We start from the raw sequence: 17681 nt of genomic DNA on the forward strand, positions 1-17681 counted from the left end.
TCCCACCTAGAAGAGATGTGGATCACAAAATTGAGCTCATTCCAAGATCCGCCCTGCTGTCCAGAGCCCCTTACCGAATGAATCACACCAAACTTATGGAATTGAAGAAACAACTTCATGAAATAGAAGAACAAGGTTTCATATGCCCCAACAAGTCCCCCTTTAGCACCCCAGTACTATTTGTGAAGAAGAAGGATGGAGGGCTTAGACTATGTGTAGATTATAGAACCCTTAATAAAATCACCATAAAAAACAAATACCCCATGCCCCTAGTAGAAGACCTTCTAGATAGGCTACACGAAGCCAAATACTTTAGTCGTAGAGACCTTAGGTCTCAGGTTATCATCAAATTCGCATAGTAAAAGAAGATATCCCAAAAATAGCTTTCTGCACCAAGATATGGTAGGATTTGAATGGTTAATCTTAGGATTCAGGCTAAGCAATGGCCCAGGTACATTTTGTGGCCTCATGGATGGAGTCTTTAGACTCAAAATAGATGTATTTGTCATTATCTACATTGACGATCTCCTAGTCTATAGCAAAACCTTAGAAGAACACAAGCAACACTTATGCCTAGTCTTTGAGAAGCTCCGGCAACATAAGCTATATGCCAAACTAGAAAAATGTGAATTTACAGTAAAGGAGTTAGAATTCCTAGGCTTCATTGTAGGATCAGATGGTATCAAAGTGGACCCTAAGAAAGTGGAAGCTATCCAAAAATGGCATGTACTAAAGACTATAAGGGAAGTGCGGGAGCTCCTCGGCTTCACGGAATTTTGTAGAAGGTTCATCAAAGATTACACCCTCATCACCACCCCACTCTCCCACCTCACCAAGGAAGATAACACTTTTGTATGGGGTAGCGTGCAACAGGAAGCTTTTGAATAGATGAAGAAATGCATGAGCCAAACCCCCGTCTTGAAAGTCTTGAACTTCACCAAACCCCTTGAGATCTCTACAGATGCATCCAATTATGGAATTGGGAGGATATTGGTACAAGAAGGGCACCCCATAGCTTATGAATCCAAGAAGTTCACAGATGCTAAAACTAGATGGAGCACACATGAGAAGGAAATGCTCGCAATCATCCATTGCCTCAAAAAATGGAAGCATTGTTGAGAAACACGGATCTAGAGCATGGCTATGGTGGTTCAAAGACAGGAAGAAGACTCATGTAGACATAGACTCAGACACTGACTATCACACAAGTGAATTAGGTTCCAAGATTGAAACTTGGACTCATAAACACAATCTTATGTGTGTGGACAATGACACTGACACTTTACTGATAAGAAAAGAGTACTATCACTGCATTAAGAAAAGGAAGCAAGTACAATGCTTTATAGGAAAGTAGGAAACTACAGTAGGCACCACTGTGCATATGGGATAGGTAAGCCTTCATGTCCTTGGCCTTGAAGCTCCATACAAAGAGGCTATTAGTGAGTGTGATTGCTAAATCTCAACACCCCTCCTCAATCACAACTAGAAAGGCACAAAGTGTGTAGAGACTGTAATGAGAACCACCTACAAAGTGTGGGCACACCACAAACATGGTAGAAACCAGAGGCTGTCGCAGAAAAGGCTAAGTGTGGGCACCAAAACATAATGGACATCCAGAGGCTGTAACAGGGGCCTCACAAAGTGTACATGGACTGTAGTGCCAAGTTACATGAGGAGTTTACAAAGCTTATGGCAAGAAGCATTAGAGCTAGGAAATACAAGGCTTTTAAAACAGCCTATCAGAGTAATGAGAGTAGAAGGACTAATGAGGCTTGTCCTTTCGATCCTGGTGGTCTTCATCTTCATCTTCATCTTTTGGTCCATGGTCTTCTTCTTCTTTCACAGTTGCAAGATAGGCCTTTTGGGACCTCTTCCTAGCATGATAGAACTTCTCAATGTGTCCGATCCTTTTGCAGAAGTCACAGAAGAGCGGTTTCTTTTTACCTTTGTATCTGTTGTTTACATATAACATTTGTTCATCCTTTGAAGTGCTAGGCTCTTCTTTGCTTTTAAGTTTATTTTCTTCCTCTAGCAGAGAGGCTTTAATATCAACAAGTTGAGGATCGGGCATATTGGTTAGAGTGGTTGATACATTATCATAGGCAAGAGGCAGACTTTTTAACAAGACACCAATACAAATATCTTCATCCATTTTTAGCTTTATCCCTACAAGTTGGGTTAGGAGACTTTCCATGTAATTTAGATGGGATGCCAAGGATGTATGAGGCTTCATATCAAGTTGGAAAAAGTCAATCAATAGACCATACTTAGACGACTTTGACTGTGCACCAAATAAGGTATCCAATTTGTCCAGCTTAATGATGGCTTGTGCCTTGTCATCATTCTTCTGCCAAGTAACTACAAGGTCCACATCTCGAGGTTTCTTTTCTTTGCCATTTGTGATGGCCCAAAGACCCTTCTTCATCAGGATGAGCTTGATGCGGGTTTGCCAGGTGTGAAACCCGACTCCCTTGAATTGAGCATTTGGAGAGTCTTTTCCCATGTTGGATGGCTGGAGCAGCAGCAAATCAGCTCCAAGATTCTCAGATTTTACAAGTGAAAGAGCAGATTACAATGTGTCAAGAGACACAGGTAATGGTAGTGTGAAAACACACTATGTAGAGACTTGATGTTGAGCTTGAATCTTCCTTGCTCAGGGTCGTCGATCCTTCTTCAATCTTCTCAGGTCCTTCCCCTCCTTGATTTGGTGTTGGGACAGTAGATCAGAGTGGCAATGGATTGCTCCAAATGGCAGGAAAGAGAAAATGATGAGATTTTTTAGCTTTGATGAAACTGGCTATGGCTGACAGTTTAGGGTCTTAGATAGGGGCCTGGTTTTTTTCAGATTGCAGGAGCTGTAGTTGATCATTTCCCAAACTTTTTACATGTATAGGAAGCTTATGTCATAGCCTTTCAAAGCCCCATGGTTACAGCCTGGAATTCATCGTGTGCTAATGGCACAGACAGTATGAATAGGAAGAAGCGCAGATTTGACAGCGACAACAAATTTTTGCAATGCTACTCTCTGATGCTCTTGATGTTGAGGGCTGACGTGCCATGATGAAGCGTCTTGGAGTGTAGAATACTTTTGTAGAAGAAATCGATTTGAGATATGGCCTGTAGATGCAGATCTAGGTCCTCAATCAGAGCTATGTGCTCTTTGGCTGTGGCTGCCACAAGCTTGGCTGAAGATGAAGTTGAGAAAAAAAATTCATACACTGACACTGAGCTGGATGGAGGTTGAGAGGAATCAAGAGAGGCTGGAGAAGCAATGCCATGCCTGACTGGGCTCTAATACCATGTTGAGAAACACGGATCTAGAGCATGGTTATGGTGGTTCAAAGACAAGAAGAAGACTCATGTAGACATAGACTTAGACACTGACTGTCACACAAGTGAATTAGGTTCCAAGATTGAGATTTGGACTCATAAACACAATCTTGTGTGTGTGGACAATGACACTGACACTTTACTGATAAGAAAAGAGTACTATCATTGCATTAAGAAAAGGAAGCAAGTACAATGCTTTATAGGAAAGTAGGAAACTGCAGTAGGCACCACTGTGCATATGGGATAGGTAAGCTTGCATGTCCTTGGCCCTGAAGCTCCATACAAAGAGGCTGTTAGTGAGTGTGATTGCTGAATCTCAACAAGCATTATGTCCAGGATAAGCACACAATAGTCTTCACCGACAATATCTCCCTCAAATACTTCCAATCCCAACCCAAGCTATCGGCAAAACAAGATCTCTAGCTAGACTTCCTAGTCGAATTCGACTTGGAGATAAAACACAAGCCAAGATCCACCAACAAGATAGCAGATGCCTTAAGCCATAAAGCCGACTTGAAAGCCGTCAGTGTGGTTAGTAGCAATTTCATGGAACTAGTGAAGGAAGCCTTGGAACACGACCAAGGCATGCACAAGATCATCCAGGATGTGGAAGCTGACAATACCCCTCATGGAATGTACACTCTCGAGGAGGGAATACTCTTCGTAAGAAAGAGATTATATATCCCCAACAATGTGGAACTGAAGAAACTCATCCTACATGAAATACATGATGGAAAACTAGGAGGACACAAAGGATGGAGCAAAACCCTGGAGGCCCTTAGTAAGCAGTTCTTTTAGCCCAATATGAGAGAAGAAGTCATTGACTACATCAAAACATGTCCGACTTGCCAACTTCTGAAGGCACCACACTTGAAGCCAATGGGATTACTTCAACCTATGCTCGTATCAAGCTGCCCATGGGATGTAATTAGTGTGGATTTTATTGTGGAGCTCCCCGAATCCCATGGATACATCATTATCTTTGTAGTGGTGGACTACTTCTCTAAGCAAGCCCACTTCATTCCTGCCAAACCACCATTGAACACCAAGGAGGTAGCCTGTCTCTTCTTCACACATGTGTTCAAACTACATGGCCTCTCCCTAGCTATAGTGTCAGATAGAGATGGAAGATTCATGAGTGACATGTGGAAGGAACTCTTCAAGACTCTGGAATCACAATTGAGATTCTCATCGTTTTTCCACCCTGAAACAAATGGACAAATAGAACGAGTCAACCAAGGCATTGAAGACTACCTTAGAAGTTATGCCTAGGTGGATCAAAAAGATTGGGCCCTTGTACCTTGATGTGCTGGAATTTCACTACAACAACTCCATCCACTCGGCCATGGGCTACATGCCCTTTGACTTGGCCTCAAAAAAAGAAGTCATCATCCCATTTGCCTCATCATCCGAAGCAGCCAAAGCGGAAGATCAAGATGTAGAGGAATTCTTGAAGAAATGGAGAGATTACAATGCGGCGGCCAAGCAGAGCCTAGAACAAAGCAAAATCACCATGACCGAGCAAGCCAACAAAAAGAGAAAGGCCGTACTATTCACTAAAGGCGACATGGTTCTAGTCAGCTCTAAGAATATGCACTTCCTAAGAATATGACCCCCAATTTCAACCACTACTACTATGGACCCTACCGCATCACCCAAGTGTTGAATCCCAGGGGGTCCACTAGGGTTTACCGTATGGTACCACGTGAGTGTAAGGGAGGGGGGTTATTTAAGGGAAGGAAGGTACATTTTATAAGGCAAGATCCCATAAATAGGAGGCAGATAAGGGGTATTTTCATACATTTCTTACACACATGTGACATATCCTTATTACTACTATTGAATTCCCCGTGTGTTGAATGAAGTCACCTACAAACTCGACCTGCCAGAAAGTATATGTGTCCATAATGCATTTCATGCTCGTCTTCTGTGGAGGTTCTATCCCGACAACCAATTGGGACGGCACGTACCAATGCTCCATTCAAACGGTCCCTTCGAAGTAGAAGACATCCTTTGACGCCGGAAGTAAAAAGGATATCATGAGTATCTCACTAAGTGGCATAGGTGTCCCCTTAAGGAAGTCACTTGGATTTCAGAAGCGGAGGTGTAGGAGCACAGCAAAGACACCTTCGCTACTTGGCTCAAGGAGAACACCCCTACTTCTTCCAATGCCCCTTGAGCCTCTCCAAATGAACGATTCTCAATCATAGGCCCAATAATGCCTCCACTCCTCAAATGTACTTGAGTTGAGGGTGGATTTGTATAGTAATCCCAACAACAATAAATTCACAAAAGAGCCCTACCAAGTCTAGATGGGTAGACACTGACCAACTTGCTAGAAAAAGTTGTGTTAAGACCTCTCAGTCCTAGTGTGGCAGATGCTGACTAGTCTGATGATATAGACTGTGTTAAGACCTTGCGATCGTCTTTCTACAAGTCCTAAACCGGTAGACACTGGCCAGCTTGCTAGAAAGAGCTGTGTTAAGACCCCAGATGAGTTAAATAAACGTTATCCTTAGATTGCTGAGGACAGCAATCCAGTAAGTGAGGGTGAGTGTAAGGGCTTTGTAGCTATACCATAACGTTATCACCGAAAACACCTATATAAGGAGTAGTAGTGACTCTAAGCCCTACTTAATTTCCACTCTACATGTGATTCCTTATACCCCGTGATGATCCCTCTTATGTGCGACATCACGATGGTGTAGACTTGAGATGTGCCTATATTATACCGTTTCTTTGATTGAATAATATAAGAATATACCTTGTTCTCACATATCATGTTACCTTGCTTCGTCGTGTTGAGTGAGTAATGAGTGCAAGTTCATCCTCCCCTCCGAAAAAAAAGTACCTAGGTAGGGAGGGATTTTCCTAGCACAACAAATGAACTAAGCAAGAGCAAAAGACCGAACAAATTACAATATCGTCCCCAATCGAGACGAGGAGCGGGATGGCGAGCTCGACGTGCGCCGTTCTCTCGTCACACGCACCATTCTATGGTCTGCTGCCGTCAGCGACAGCACAGAGTCGATGGATGACCCGCCATGTGACCACCACAAGCTGGCGCCGACTCTCCCTATCTTTTGTCGCAATGCCACGAGCTAATCGGAAGGCCAGCACCAAAGCCATAGCCAACTGGTCTTCCGATGCCCGGACAGATGATGGTCTGCAGAACTTCACTGCTTGGCTCAAGAAACAGGGATTCCCTGACCAGGTTGGTCTTCGACCTTATGGCACAAACTGTGTGGAAGAGTTACAGAGCAGAATGTTTTGATGGAGTTAATCATCTAAGACTTTGTGAAACTGAAATTGAACTGTTAAATGTTGTTATGGTTGCCTTTTATCACCCAAGACCAAATTTTCAAATCCATATCTTTCGTGGTTATCGGTCCTGGTGTGCATCTTCTCCAATTATGAGAAGATCCTCCAGTATGACATCTGAGTGGCACTCCTCATAAAGGACATTGTAGCACTCTTTTGTTAAGAAAAGACTAGCATGTTTGGTTTCTTTGGTTCCTTTTTTTTTCGTGGATTTTCCTTTCCTTTCCAGCATGACGTTGCTGCTGGTTTGTAGCCTGACTTATCCATTGCATCCATCAGCTATTGCTAGAATCCAGGTGGCTCCAAATTTCAAACCTTTTTGGTAGGTTGCATTTGCATTGAAGAATGATATTTTAATATTTATGTCTATGCTGAAAGGATGTTTTATGTAGCTACTGAATTAGTTTATAAGTGGATTGGATTCATTGATTGAGAATCCCATGGTGTACTGGTTCACAATAAGCAATGGATTCAGCTTGTATCTTTAAGGATTCACAAGAAGGAAAGTTGCGTAGTTTGGAGCTGATCCCAGCCAGGCGACTGCTGTTCCTGCACAGATCTGCTGCCGTACTGCCTGCAACGTCATCTGCAGCCTGCGTTTGGCAGTTTTCTCTCTCCTCCAGCTATTGCCCAGCTTCTGCAAGCTATTGCTAGGCTGTCCAGCTTGCGTTTGACAGATTTTCTCTCTCCTCTACTGTCGCCCAGCTTTTGCAACCTTCGTTTGGCTGTTTTCTCTCTCATTAGCTTGTGTTTACTGTATATTCTCTCTCCTCACTACTGTCTGCATCAAATTCAGCTTCTCATTGCTGCGCTTGCTGGTATTTGACTGCCAGAGGTTGCCTTGCTGCGATAAAGGATCTGTTCAGAGTACGACACACTCGCTAGCTCATCACTCCTGCCCTGATCCTTGAGATATAGGAGTTCGAGGTTTAGTATTTATTCACTGCATAGTATGTTTGTTGCATGAGCATTGTATATTCAGCAACAGTTATACGACTTCAATTATTTTCTATGTTCATTGTCTTTGAGTTATACTAACCCTAACTGAGTTCTTTTATCAATCTATACTTTGCTGTATAATTGTTATTTGTGTTTCTGTGTCGGATTATTTCTTTATAGTGGCTATAGGACTCAAGATCCGTCTTCGGTAGATGTCACTCTCTCGCGCTACATTGCTCTGCCCTTGGGCATTTTGTACACTCTTATATTCATTTATAGCATTCATTCACTTTAGAGTTTCTTCTCTTTGTGTTTGAGTTTTGAGTTTTTGCATTTTGTGTCTAGGATTCGAGTTTTACTTGTCTTTGTCTAAGTCTTTGTGTTTTAGTCTTGGTCATACATGCTGTATTTCATTAGTGCAAATCCTAGTATATCTTCACATGTTATTAGAGCTGATGCTCTTCTAAAGATTATCTTGTGGTTATTGTGGAGGCTAGTCTTTGTGTGAGACTTACGCAACTCGATTTTGACTCATATTGTCTGCGACACCTTCTTCTAGGGATCCTAGGATGCCTTATTAGGCTTCTCAACCATGGGAGACTTGAGAAGGTAGGTTCAATGTGTTTGATGGCTCAAATGAGGAGTATATTTATCGTCCTTTAGATAGGCATTATGATCATCACAAAGATTAGAGATCAAAGCATAGAAATAGGGAATGGCCGTTACGGCTTGTAGGAATGGTTTAACTCGTTCTAGACCCTTGGAGGAGGTAAAACGGCCAAGGAATGTTCCCTGCCATTCCCTACATTTTTTCTTTTTGCTTGTATCACACTCCTTCTAGCACATGTTCACCCATCTTCATCGCCTAATATGCACACACTACTCTCTCTCTCTCTCTGTCTCATTGAATATTCAAAGTGTCAAGACAACCCACAAGCCAATCAAGAGTCCATGCAAAGTTCAAATTTGATGCATTATGAACTCTTTCAAATCACAATCAAATTTCAACCTATTCTCAATCCAAGGTAATCATCCATTTATACTGTCTAATTTCAAGGGAAACTAGAATAATTAGGGCAATTCAGAGCAAATTGGAGCTATGGGGGTAATCGAGTTAATTTTGGGACATTGGGGTCAATTTGGAACATTGAGGGATATTGGGGCAATTAGAGGGACATTCTTTGGGGCAACTTGGTCATGCAAGGCATATTTGGGGCACTTAATTTTTTTCTTGATAGAAAATTCTAATTATCATTTTTCTTCTTGCATATGGCAACTCAACAAGCCCCTCCACTATGACCCACACCTCTACTAGTATTTATTAGATATCCTTTGAATGAAAAAAAACTAGTATTTACCATGTAGGTAAAAGCATGTGGGGAGTGGGCTCCCTATGATTATGGATCTAAACCAATCCTAAAAGCGTGGTGGACAAGTACCAACAAACAAATGACATGAAAGCTCACTACCAACTTTGGGTTAGCTGACTATGTTAGGGCCACAACAACTCATGTTAATTTTATGGCATGCACAGTTCTCATCAGAAATTATAACCTAGATACGAGGACTAGTAAGTTCACTTATTCCCTAGAATTTTTCCAAAGTGCCGTTCCCCTCGTTCTCATTCCCCCACCTTGGACGTTTCCCTCGTTCCAAGGGGTCTCATTCCCGTTTCCGTTTCCCGTTCTAGGTAACTATGGGTTAAAGCCTTGTTTTGAATGGGCATCAATTTTGACGGATCTCAAATATCGGAGGAATCTTTACGTCCTCCCTCTCTCCATGTCTCCAATAGGGCCTGTCCTTTTGTTTCTTGCCTACCAAAAGAAGATTGGTTGGATGGATTCAATTATTGCCTTTGGTCTTGCAAAGTGGAGTGTATCCTTGATACATTTAAACTTTGGGCTTTTATTACTACCATTCCTCGTCATTTGGAGGATTCCCACAGTTGGCTTGATTGTGGATTGTGTTGCTGTTTGGGATCGGCTTAACCCTCGAGTGTGGTCCTTTTTCTTTATAAGCCTATAGGATTTTGTCCTTGTTCATGTCCTCAGGTTGCAGATGCATGGGCAAACCTTTTTTCCCTCTACAATCAAAAGATTTTTGGCTATTGTATCACCTTGGTGAAGAAGCTTCAGATGCTCTTGGTTGATGGTTCTCCTTCTATTAAGGATAACATTAACAAAATGGAGGATAAGAGGGATGAGCTTGCATACCTTGGTCAGACGATATCTTTGAAGGATATCGTGACTTGAATGAGAAATGGATTTAATAATTTAATAAAAAATGAACTTCAATTCTAGTACCCCTAGCTCTTGGCATAGTGACCATTGCACTAACAGTGAAGGATTTGACATTGGGGTATGTAGTGGACGAGTGTATCGGCTATGTGGTACAAGGAGAGGGCAAAAGAAACAAGGTGTAATGTCAAACTTTCATTAGTTAAAAGTTTGCACCTTAGGTTAATGATCATTTGAAAGTTTCACAAAGTAAGCAACTTAAGTTATAAAGCAAGCTTTGAGCTTATGTTTGGTCCAGTGAGCAGCTGAGTTATGATTAATGGTCAATTCATTAATTAGCCCTTAGTAAGAAATGGATCAAATTAAGAAGCAGCTGGTTACTCATTTAGAAAGCTGATCTTGGCTATTTGGGTCTATTTTTTTCTCATTTTGGAGCAACCCAAGGTTGGAGACAGCCATTCTTCGCTTCTTCAATATAGAAATTGTAGTTTCCAACCATCGAACATGAGTATTGCCTTGCATTTCCCTAATTTTCCTAGGCATTTTCCCTAATAGAATGGCTCAATTTCAGCGATTTCATGTGGCGCAACTAATCCACAAGTGCATAATGACCTTGTTACCTTCAATGTTGTCCTCCAACCAATTGTAGAGTATTCAAAAATGCACATGAATACTTCAACCTTGCAAACTCTAAAAATGATAGTTAGTATTTGAGTCCCATTTCACGAAGCATTCGCCTAGTTAACTATCCTGTATAGTTTCCTCACAATCCCACACTATTTCTCTCACAGATAGAGGGATTTTTCATGATGAAGCTATGAGAAAATCACATTCTTTGCGACAAAGTTGTCCAAAAAGTGCACTAGGCTTAAGATCTCAGAGGAGTAAAGAGAATCTCAGCCCACAATGCTATAATAATATGTTAGGCTAAGAATTAGGTTAAAATGGCATCATACCTTGCTGTAAATGGAGTTACAAGGGAACATTGATTGCTGTCCCAACTTCATACCTGATGTCTACTCATTTTTTCGCTACATTGACAAGCCCATATAGATTGGCCAGGGTATAGGCCTGACAATGTAGTTTACTTTGTGTGAACTATGCCCTTATGTCTTGGATTTTATAGGATCATGAGCCTACTACTATTGATGATGCTTTGTATAGGATATGTGGCGTCATATTATGTAGGAGGAACTCGATTCCATCATGTGTAATCAGACTTGGAAGTTGGTTCCACATCCAGAGAAATGGAAGGTGATAGGTGTGAAGTGGGTCTATAAGACCAAATATCTGGTTGATGGCACCTTCTATTTGAGTTATTGTGGCTCTTGCAACTCATCACTGTGGACTGGTTTACCAGATGGATGTAAAGTTGGTCTCCTTGAATGGTTTCTTAGAGGGGGAGATTTATGTTGATTAGCCTCTTGGTTTTTGTATGTAGGGGAAGGAGGATCATATCTACAAGTTGCGGAAGGCCCTCTATGGCCAGAAGTAAGCTCCTAGGGCTTGGTACCAGTGGATTGATTGGTTTTTTCTATAGAGTGGTTTTCATTGTGCTGATCATGATCCCAACCTCCACTATAAGGTTGAGGGTGACATGTGTACTTTGGTTATCTTATACTGGATGGCTTGAATATTACAGGGAGCGACTTATAGATGGTGGATTGGACGTGAGAGACTTTGTGGTAGGAGTTTGATATGGCAGACCTTGGGATCCTACACTTCTTTCTTGATCTTGAGATTTATCAGCTAACACATGGCATTTTTATTTCCCTTCATAAGTATATCTTTGAGTTTCTTTCAGAGTTTGGTATGGCTAATTGTAATCCATTTCATGCCCAATGAACCTCGAGTAGAGGATGGTGACTATTGGTAATCCCCTTCTAGATGCTATTTGGTACAATTGTCTTGTTGGATCTTTAATCTAGCTCATCTATACTAGGCTAGACATCTCTTTTGTGGTGCCATTTTTGCCTTCTATGAAGACTCCTACTTAGGCTCATTGGAGAGCTTCTTTTCGCTTGTTGGATTATTTACAAGGGATTTGATCCTATGGGATCATGTATGGAGAGGGCCACTCTTGCTGGATGGAGTGATTCAAATTTGAGAGGTGATATGGCGTCTAGATGCTCCACTATCGGTTTTGCTTTCCCTTGGATTGGAAGCTATCTCATGGAGCAATAACAAGTAGTCTACTATGGCCTTATCTTCTACGGAGGCTGAGTATCGAGCACTTTGTTCTACTACGTAGGAGATAGTTTGGTTTTGTCACTTGTTGGCAGAGATTGGCTTTCCACAAAGAGGACTGACACAATGGCTTGTGGATAACTAGTACGCCGCAGCTTTGGCAAAGAATCTTGTGTTTTATGCTCGCACAAAGCACATTGAGGTTGATTATCATTTTGTATGGGATTTCGTACTAGTAGTATGGGATTTTTAGACACTTCTGGGATTTGAGAGGGGATGTTAACTTGTCATTGTGTTAGTCAGTCATCTCATGGTTGTGAGCTCTATCAGAGTGTGATAGAGACATTGGAGCTCTTCTTTGGATGATTTACAGAGTATCCATGGTATATGGACTATTATTGATAGATTAATAGGTAGGTCATTTCATTCCATTCAAGAAGACTATTAAGTTTCAACGCATGGCTAGAATATTTATTTAATAAATTTTCAAGCATCATGGGTTACGACAATCCAATGTGCGATAGAGATCCACAAACCACTAGTCTCTTTTGGCAAGCTCTTTTTGAAAATTTGGGTACAAAGTTTACTTTTATTCTTCTTATCATCCTCAAATAGATGATCAAAGTGAGATAGCCAATCCCACAACATTGGATATGCTACAAATGATTGTTGTTTGTTGAAAATGACAAGTGTTTGCTGAAAATGTCGAGTGTAGGGACACTTGTCTCCTTAAAATGGCATTTGTTCTATTTTAGATGCCACATGTTACATTTCTAGAGAAGAAACTTTTAAACATTCTACTCTAAAAATTTCTCAAATGATTAAGAATTCAAGATAGCCGTTGAAGACAAAATTATTCCTTGTAAAATTCTGGAGCGTTGGATATGAACGGAATTTCCATTTGAGCGCCTTTCAAAAATAGTAACCTTCTAAATTGTAGAAGTCGCCAAATTTAGATTTTGGAGAGCGTAATTTTATAGATTTATTGGTTCATGGTTTGTTTCTTTGATCATGTGCCTTTGGTTTTCCTTTTTTAGACCACTTGTTGTACGGGCATCTAGTCAATATGACTATCTAAGTGCAAAAGTCTTCAGTCATCTGGGCTTTCTAATCAGACTCCCGACTAAACTTTTAATTTCTCTTGGGCATCTCCTCAACGATGACCCAAGATCATAGGGCGTTCTAGTGATTGGCCACCCTTGAATAGAAAGATGATACAAATTACCTTTCAAAGTATACGAGCATTAAACTAATTTGAATCATTGAGCCAATATGTCTTGGTAACAATTGATACATAAAAGTTTGGTTATAGCTCTAATAATTCTAGACCATTGAACTAATTTGTATTTCTTTTTTTGTGAGTATTAGGTGTGTCAAACACAGTGTAGTGGGCAGTTTCCAGTAGTTTTAGTGATCAGCCAACCTAGGTATTTGTGATTGGAGCATGGTGGCCTGTTTGCCAAATTGAAGTCGGCATTTTTGCATCCTAGGCAGACTGATCGGCTAGTTTATTCCTCTCTAGTTGGTTAGCCAGTTCTAGCCAATGGCCATTTTCGGCTATTTATAGCTGTCTCCCAGTTTGGGGAAGATCATCTCAGTTTTTTGCAGGTTGCACACTCTGACGTGAGAATCTGACTCTATCTCTAGTGCTGCCATTATTAGCTTGATCTGGTGCACTCATTGATGCTTTAGGCTTTGTTTAAGGATTGGTCAGTCCATCATTGCATTCAACATTCATTTCACGTTCACTGCATATTTCTCTTCTCTTTTGCTTGTCTTTCTTTTTTCTTCTCTCCATGTTTGTGTTTCTCTTTCATTGCGCGCTCTCATAGTTGGAGTGACCATGGACTTGGCAGTTTTATGTGATCGACTCAATGCTAGAGCTTGCTCTATTCTCTTTTTGAGTTGTGGAGATTCTATGCTTGTGCATGTAAGACACTTTTGCATAGCCACATAGGTCTGGAAGAGATGGGCATTTCTTTACTAGGTGTAGACACTTGGATATTGCACATGCCTTAAGTTGAAGCTTTGATAACTATTTGCCACAGATTCCCCTAAGATGAAGGACCACATCAACAACATGGGGTAGATTTGGGACGAGCTTACATCCCTTGGTAAGATTGTGTCTTAGGAGGACCTAACTGTGACACTTCTCTCTCACATCTTCCATCATGGAAGTATGATGTGTTCTATATCGGTCTCCTCTAAGGGACATCATCACTTGGGAGGAGCTAGTTCCAATGGTGCTTGAGCAAGATGCACATCAAGAGGAGATAGAGTTTGCAAAGCCAACGCAGAGAATCATGCCTTTGTGGCATCATTTTTATGTAAAGGACAAGCTAATAAAAGAAAGAGAAGAAGTCTAAGAATTTAGACTCATCTTGAGACTTTGATATAGATTCAGAGGGGAAGTACATAAGATATTCCAAGTGTCCTTGTTGTGGAAAGATCTCATACCCTAAGGAGAATTGTGGAAGAAATACACTCACCTTCATCTAGGAGCAAAGGATAGAGCTTCATCAATGGAGTCTCCCTCTACCTCTACTTAGTCTGCACGTGCTATTGCTCAGGAGTCCCTCTTTCTTCACAGCCATAAGAGAAGGAGTCTTTTTTGGTTGTCTTGTCTTCTAAGAAGCCTTGGCTCATTGACAAGTGTGCATTGAATCATGTGAATCACTGAGGAGATCGGCTCCAAGATTTCCTTTAATGTAATGGTAGAGTCACTATTGGTGACATTTTATCCATGCCTATTTGTGGTGTTGGCACCTTGTCTTTATCACTTGACTAGTTTAAGCTTTGTCTCAAAAGGCGTATATATGCCAACCTTGGGCTTCCATCTCCTCTTAGTTCATGGCCTTACGAGACTCGGTGCTTAGGTTGCCTTTATTGAGTAGACAATTGTTGCTGAGGACTCATCATCAGGCCATTCTTGTGACAGATTGGCAGGAGAGAGGGCTCTACATGCTCCATTCCCTTCCATTGTGAAGGGATCTCCGAGGCCAATTCCTATTGTTGCACTAATTTTTGTTTGTGCACCATCAATCCCATAGGTTCTCTCCCATCCCCCATCATCTGCTTTGGTGGTTCTTGCATAACCCCCCATTCCTTTTAGAGGGGAATGATATTGGTGATGTGGTTGTGGATTCTTTGTCTCTTTGTGCTCTATAGGGGGATTGCTACGAACTTGAGGAGCTTCTTCAAAGATTACTATCTACTACATGCCCTTCTTTCAGGCGGTAGCCTCTTTTCTTCATTGTCAAGCCACCATCCCTTGCCGCTTGCATACCCATTTCATGGCCCTTGGTCCTTCTTCTTTGGTAGGTTATGGTGCCTTCAATAGCTCCTCGCTATCGTCTCTTAGTTGGATTAGAGGTGTTATGGGCATGGCAAGTACTCTTTGGGAGCGATGAAATTGCTCTCACAACTTATAAGAGAAGAACTTAAAAGAGAAATTGAACTAGAACTTGATTGCAAGATAACTCGATTACAAGAGAACTTGTTTATAAGAGAATGCGTATAAGAGCATGGCTTGATTACAAGATAAGACTCGATACATGACAAGACTAGAACAAGACAAGAAATAGAGGAGGACTTACCTCGTAGGAGCCTCATAACTGGTGTTGGCAAGACTAAAGGGCGCCCAACCTATGACCCCTATTTATGCTATAGTCTAGGGAGGTCAAGGGAAACACATGTTACAAGAGGATGCCACATTGCATGACATGCATATTAACACATGGCATGGCATGCATGCTGACATCGACAATGACATAAGCGATGATGTAGATGCCTTCTAGAATATTCTAGAATCTTTTAGAAATTCATACAACCAGTTCCAACTTGCATATGAACCAAGGGTTGTCCTTGCCTGAGTATCTGTTACATTTCTTGTCTTGTAATCAAGCCATACTCTTGTGAGCATTCTCTTGTAATCAAGTTCTATTGTAATTGAATTATCTCGCAATCAAGTTCTAGTTCGATTTCTCTTTCAAGTTCTTCTCTTGTAAGTTGTGAGAGCAATCTCCTTGCTCTTGAAGAGCACTTGCTGTGCCTATAATAGTTTGGCAAGATTGAAGGGCTTGTAGCCTATGACCCCTATTTATACTTAGTCTAGGGAGATTAAGGAAAACACATCTTGTTAGAAGAGAATGCCACATGGCATAACATGCACATCGACACATGGCATGACATGCACTAACATTAGTGATGACATAAGTGATGATGCAAATATGTTTAACAATGTTCCAGAATCTTCTAGAAACTTCATAAATTAGAAGTTAATCTAGTGATGAAAGCGTGGGAAACAGCTGTAATCGATTGTCGAACACAAGAGACAAAGAAAAGAGAAACATAGCAAAAGAAAAGAATACTGCACAAAGAACTTAGAAGCAAAGAGATGCTCTGGAAATGGAGTCCATATACCAAGATATGAGATAGTACAGAGCCAACCTGAGTCACTGGCTGTGAAGGTACTAACACCTACTCTCTCTCTCTCCACTAGAACTAATAGGAGGTGAATGATGATAATGACTAAGGAGGAGGAGGAGCCCCAATATATATAGGCCAAATTAATGCCATAAATGATGTTAGGTCGGCTAGCAATAGAAATATCCTAAACACTATGAAAATGACAAATATGAAATGCCTAAAATATCTAGAATTTGCCAAGCCTGCTCTTGCATGCACAGACTTACACATGAACTGACATATGTGCTAACACTCTCTCTTAGATCATGGGTGATTTGGTATAATATAATGATATAATGATAAGGACCCATCAAGGTCCATACAACAATAACCACCGGAAGAGAACCATGGATATCCAGGTAGAGAGTGACTAGCCCACCACTAAGATGCCTTGGAGAGAATTCGATGTCAATGTCGATCGTATGAGGTCTTGAAAACAGAAAAAATTATAGCAGCTCCCAACAAAGTCTCACAGTATTATACAAGACCATCCTGTCAAAAATGCCTCTGAACATGTGACCATGGATCCCCCGCCTTTGGCCAGTCCGCCAAAGTGTCCCCTCGTGTGATTACAAGACTAGGAGCCAATCCTACTCTTTGTCAAATACTAGCCTATCATGAACTTGGATGTCAATCCTAGCTCCAAGATTTGAACCTACCAGACTTCAGTTGATGTGTCAGGGATGTCCCTCTCTGGAACCTATGCACATGTATACTTGTATACTTGTATAGATGAGGCACAATTGCATGACCTCACCACCCTCTCACACTCCCTATTTAGCACTAGAGAGTTGTGAGGGATGTCTTGCATCACGTGTACTAGCAACTTGGAAGGGAGGCCCCTACAGCCATCGCCGGGCCCATATAGTTGGAGCCTAAACTTGGACTTAGAGATGAGGAAGACTCGTTGAGAGAGTTATCACCCTTTATTACTATCCGCACTTGCTCCTTTTGTAAAGCTGCTAATGTCTTGCATCCTTTCAGAGGTCTCTTCTTGCCACAGTAATAGCACCGAGTCTTCTTTTTCTTCTTCTGCCATATATCACCCCTTTGAAATTGAAACATTTGGAGCATCAAGATATAGTATTTGCATCGAAATGTAAATCTCAACAAAACAAGTCTCCAACATAACACTCGTAGATGAGTAAAGAATGTTTGCATGCTGACCATCAGGAGGGGATGGCAGAGGAGCTATGATGA

At 41.3% G+C, this 17681-nt stretch overlaps 1 protein-coding gene across 2 annotated transcripts in view; it reads left to right on the forward strand.

The window, feature by feature from the left end:
- The first annotated feature begins 6181 nt into the window (after window positions 1-6181).
- The window catches only part of LOC148019907 (fructose-bisphosphate aldolase-lysine N-methyltransferase, chloroplastic-like), a 129710-nt gene continuing 118210 nt past the window's right edge, over window positions 6182-17681 (forward strand). The window contains exon 1 of one of the 2 annotated variants that reach the window (XM_087700099.1): window positions 6182-6544. In XM_087700099.1, the coding sequence (XP_087556225.1) occupies window positions 6281-6544 (264 nt within the window). In that variant the 5' untranslated portion in view covers window positions 6182-6280. The remainder of the gene's footprint in view (window positions 6545-17681) is intronic. The other variant, XM_087700100.1, reaches the window with a different exon arrangement.

Source organism: Lygodium microphyllum, chromosome 19 (assembly GCF_053477565.2).
Source record: "Lygodium microphyllum isolate KBCC chromosome 19, Lygodium_microphyllum_v1.1.10, whole genome shotgun sequence".
NCBI lineage: Eukaryota > Viridiplantae > Streptophyta > Polypodiopsida > Schizaeales > Lygodiaceae > Lygodium > Lygodium microphyllum.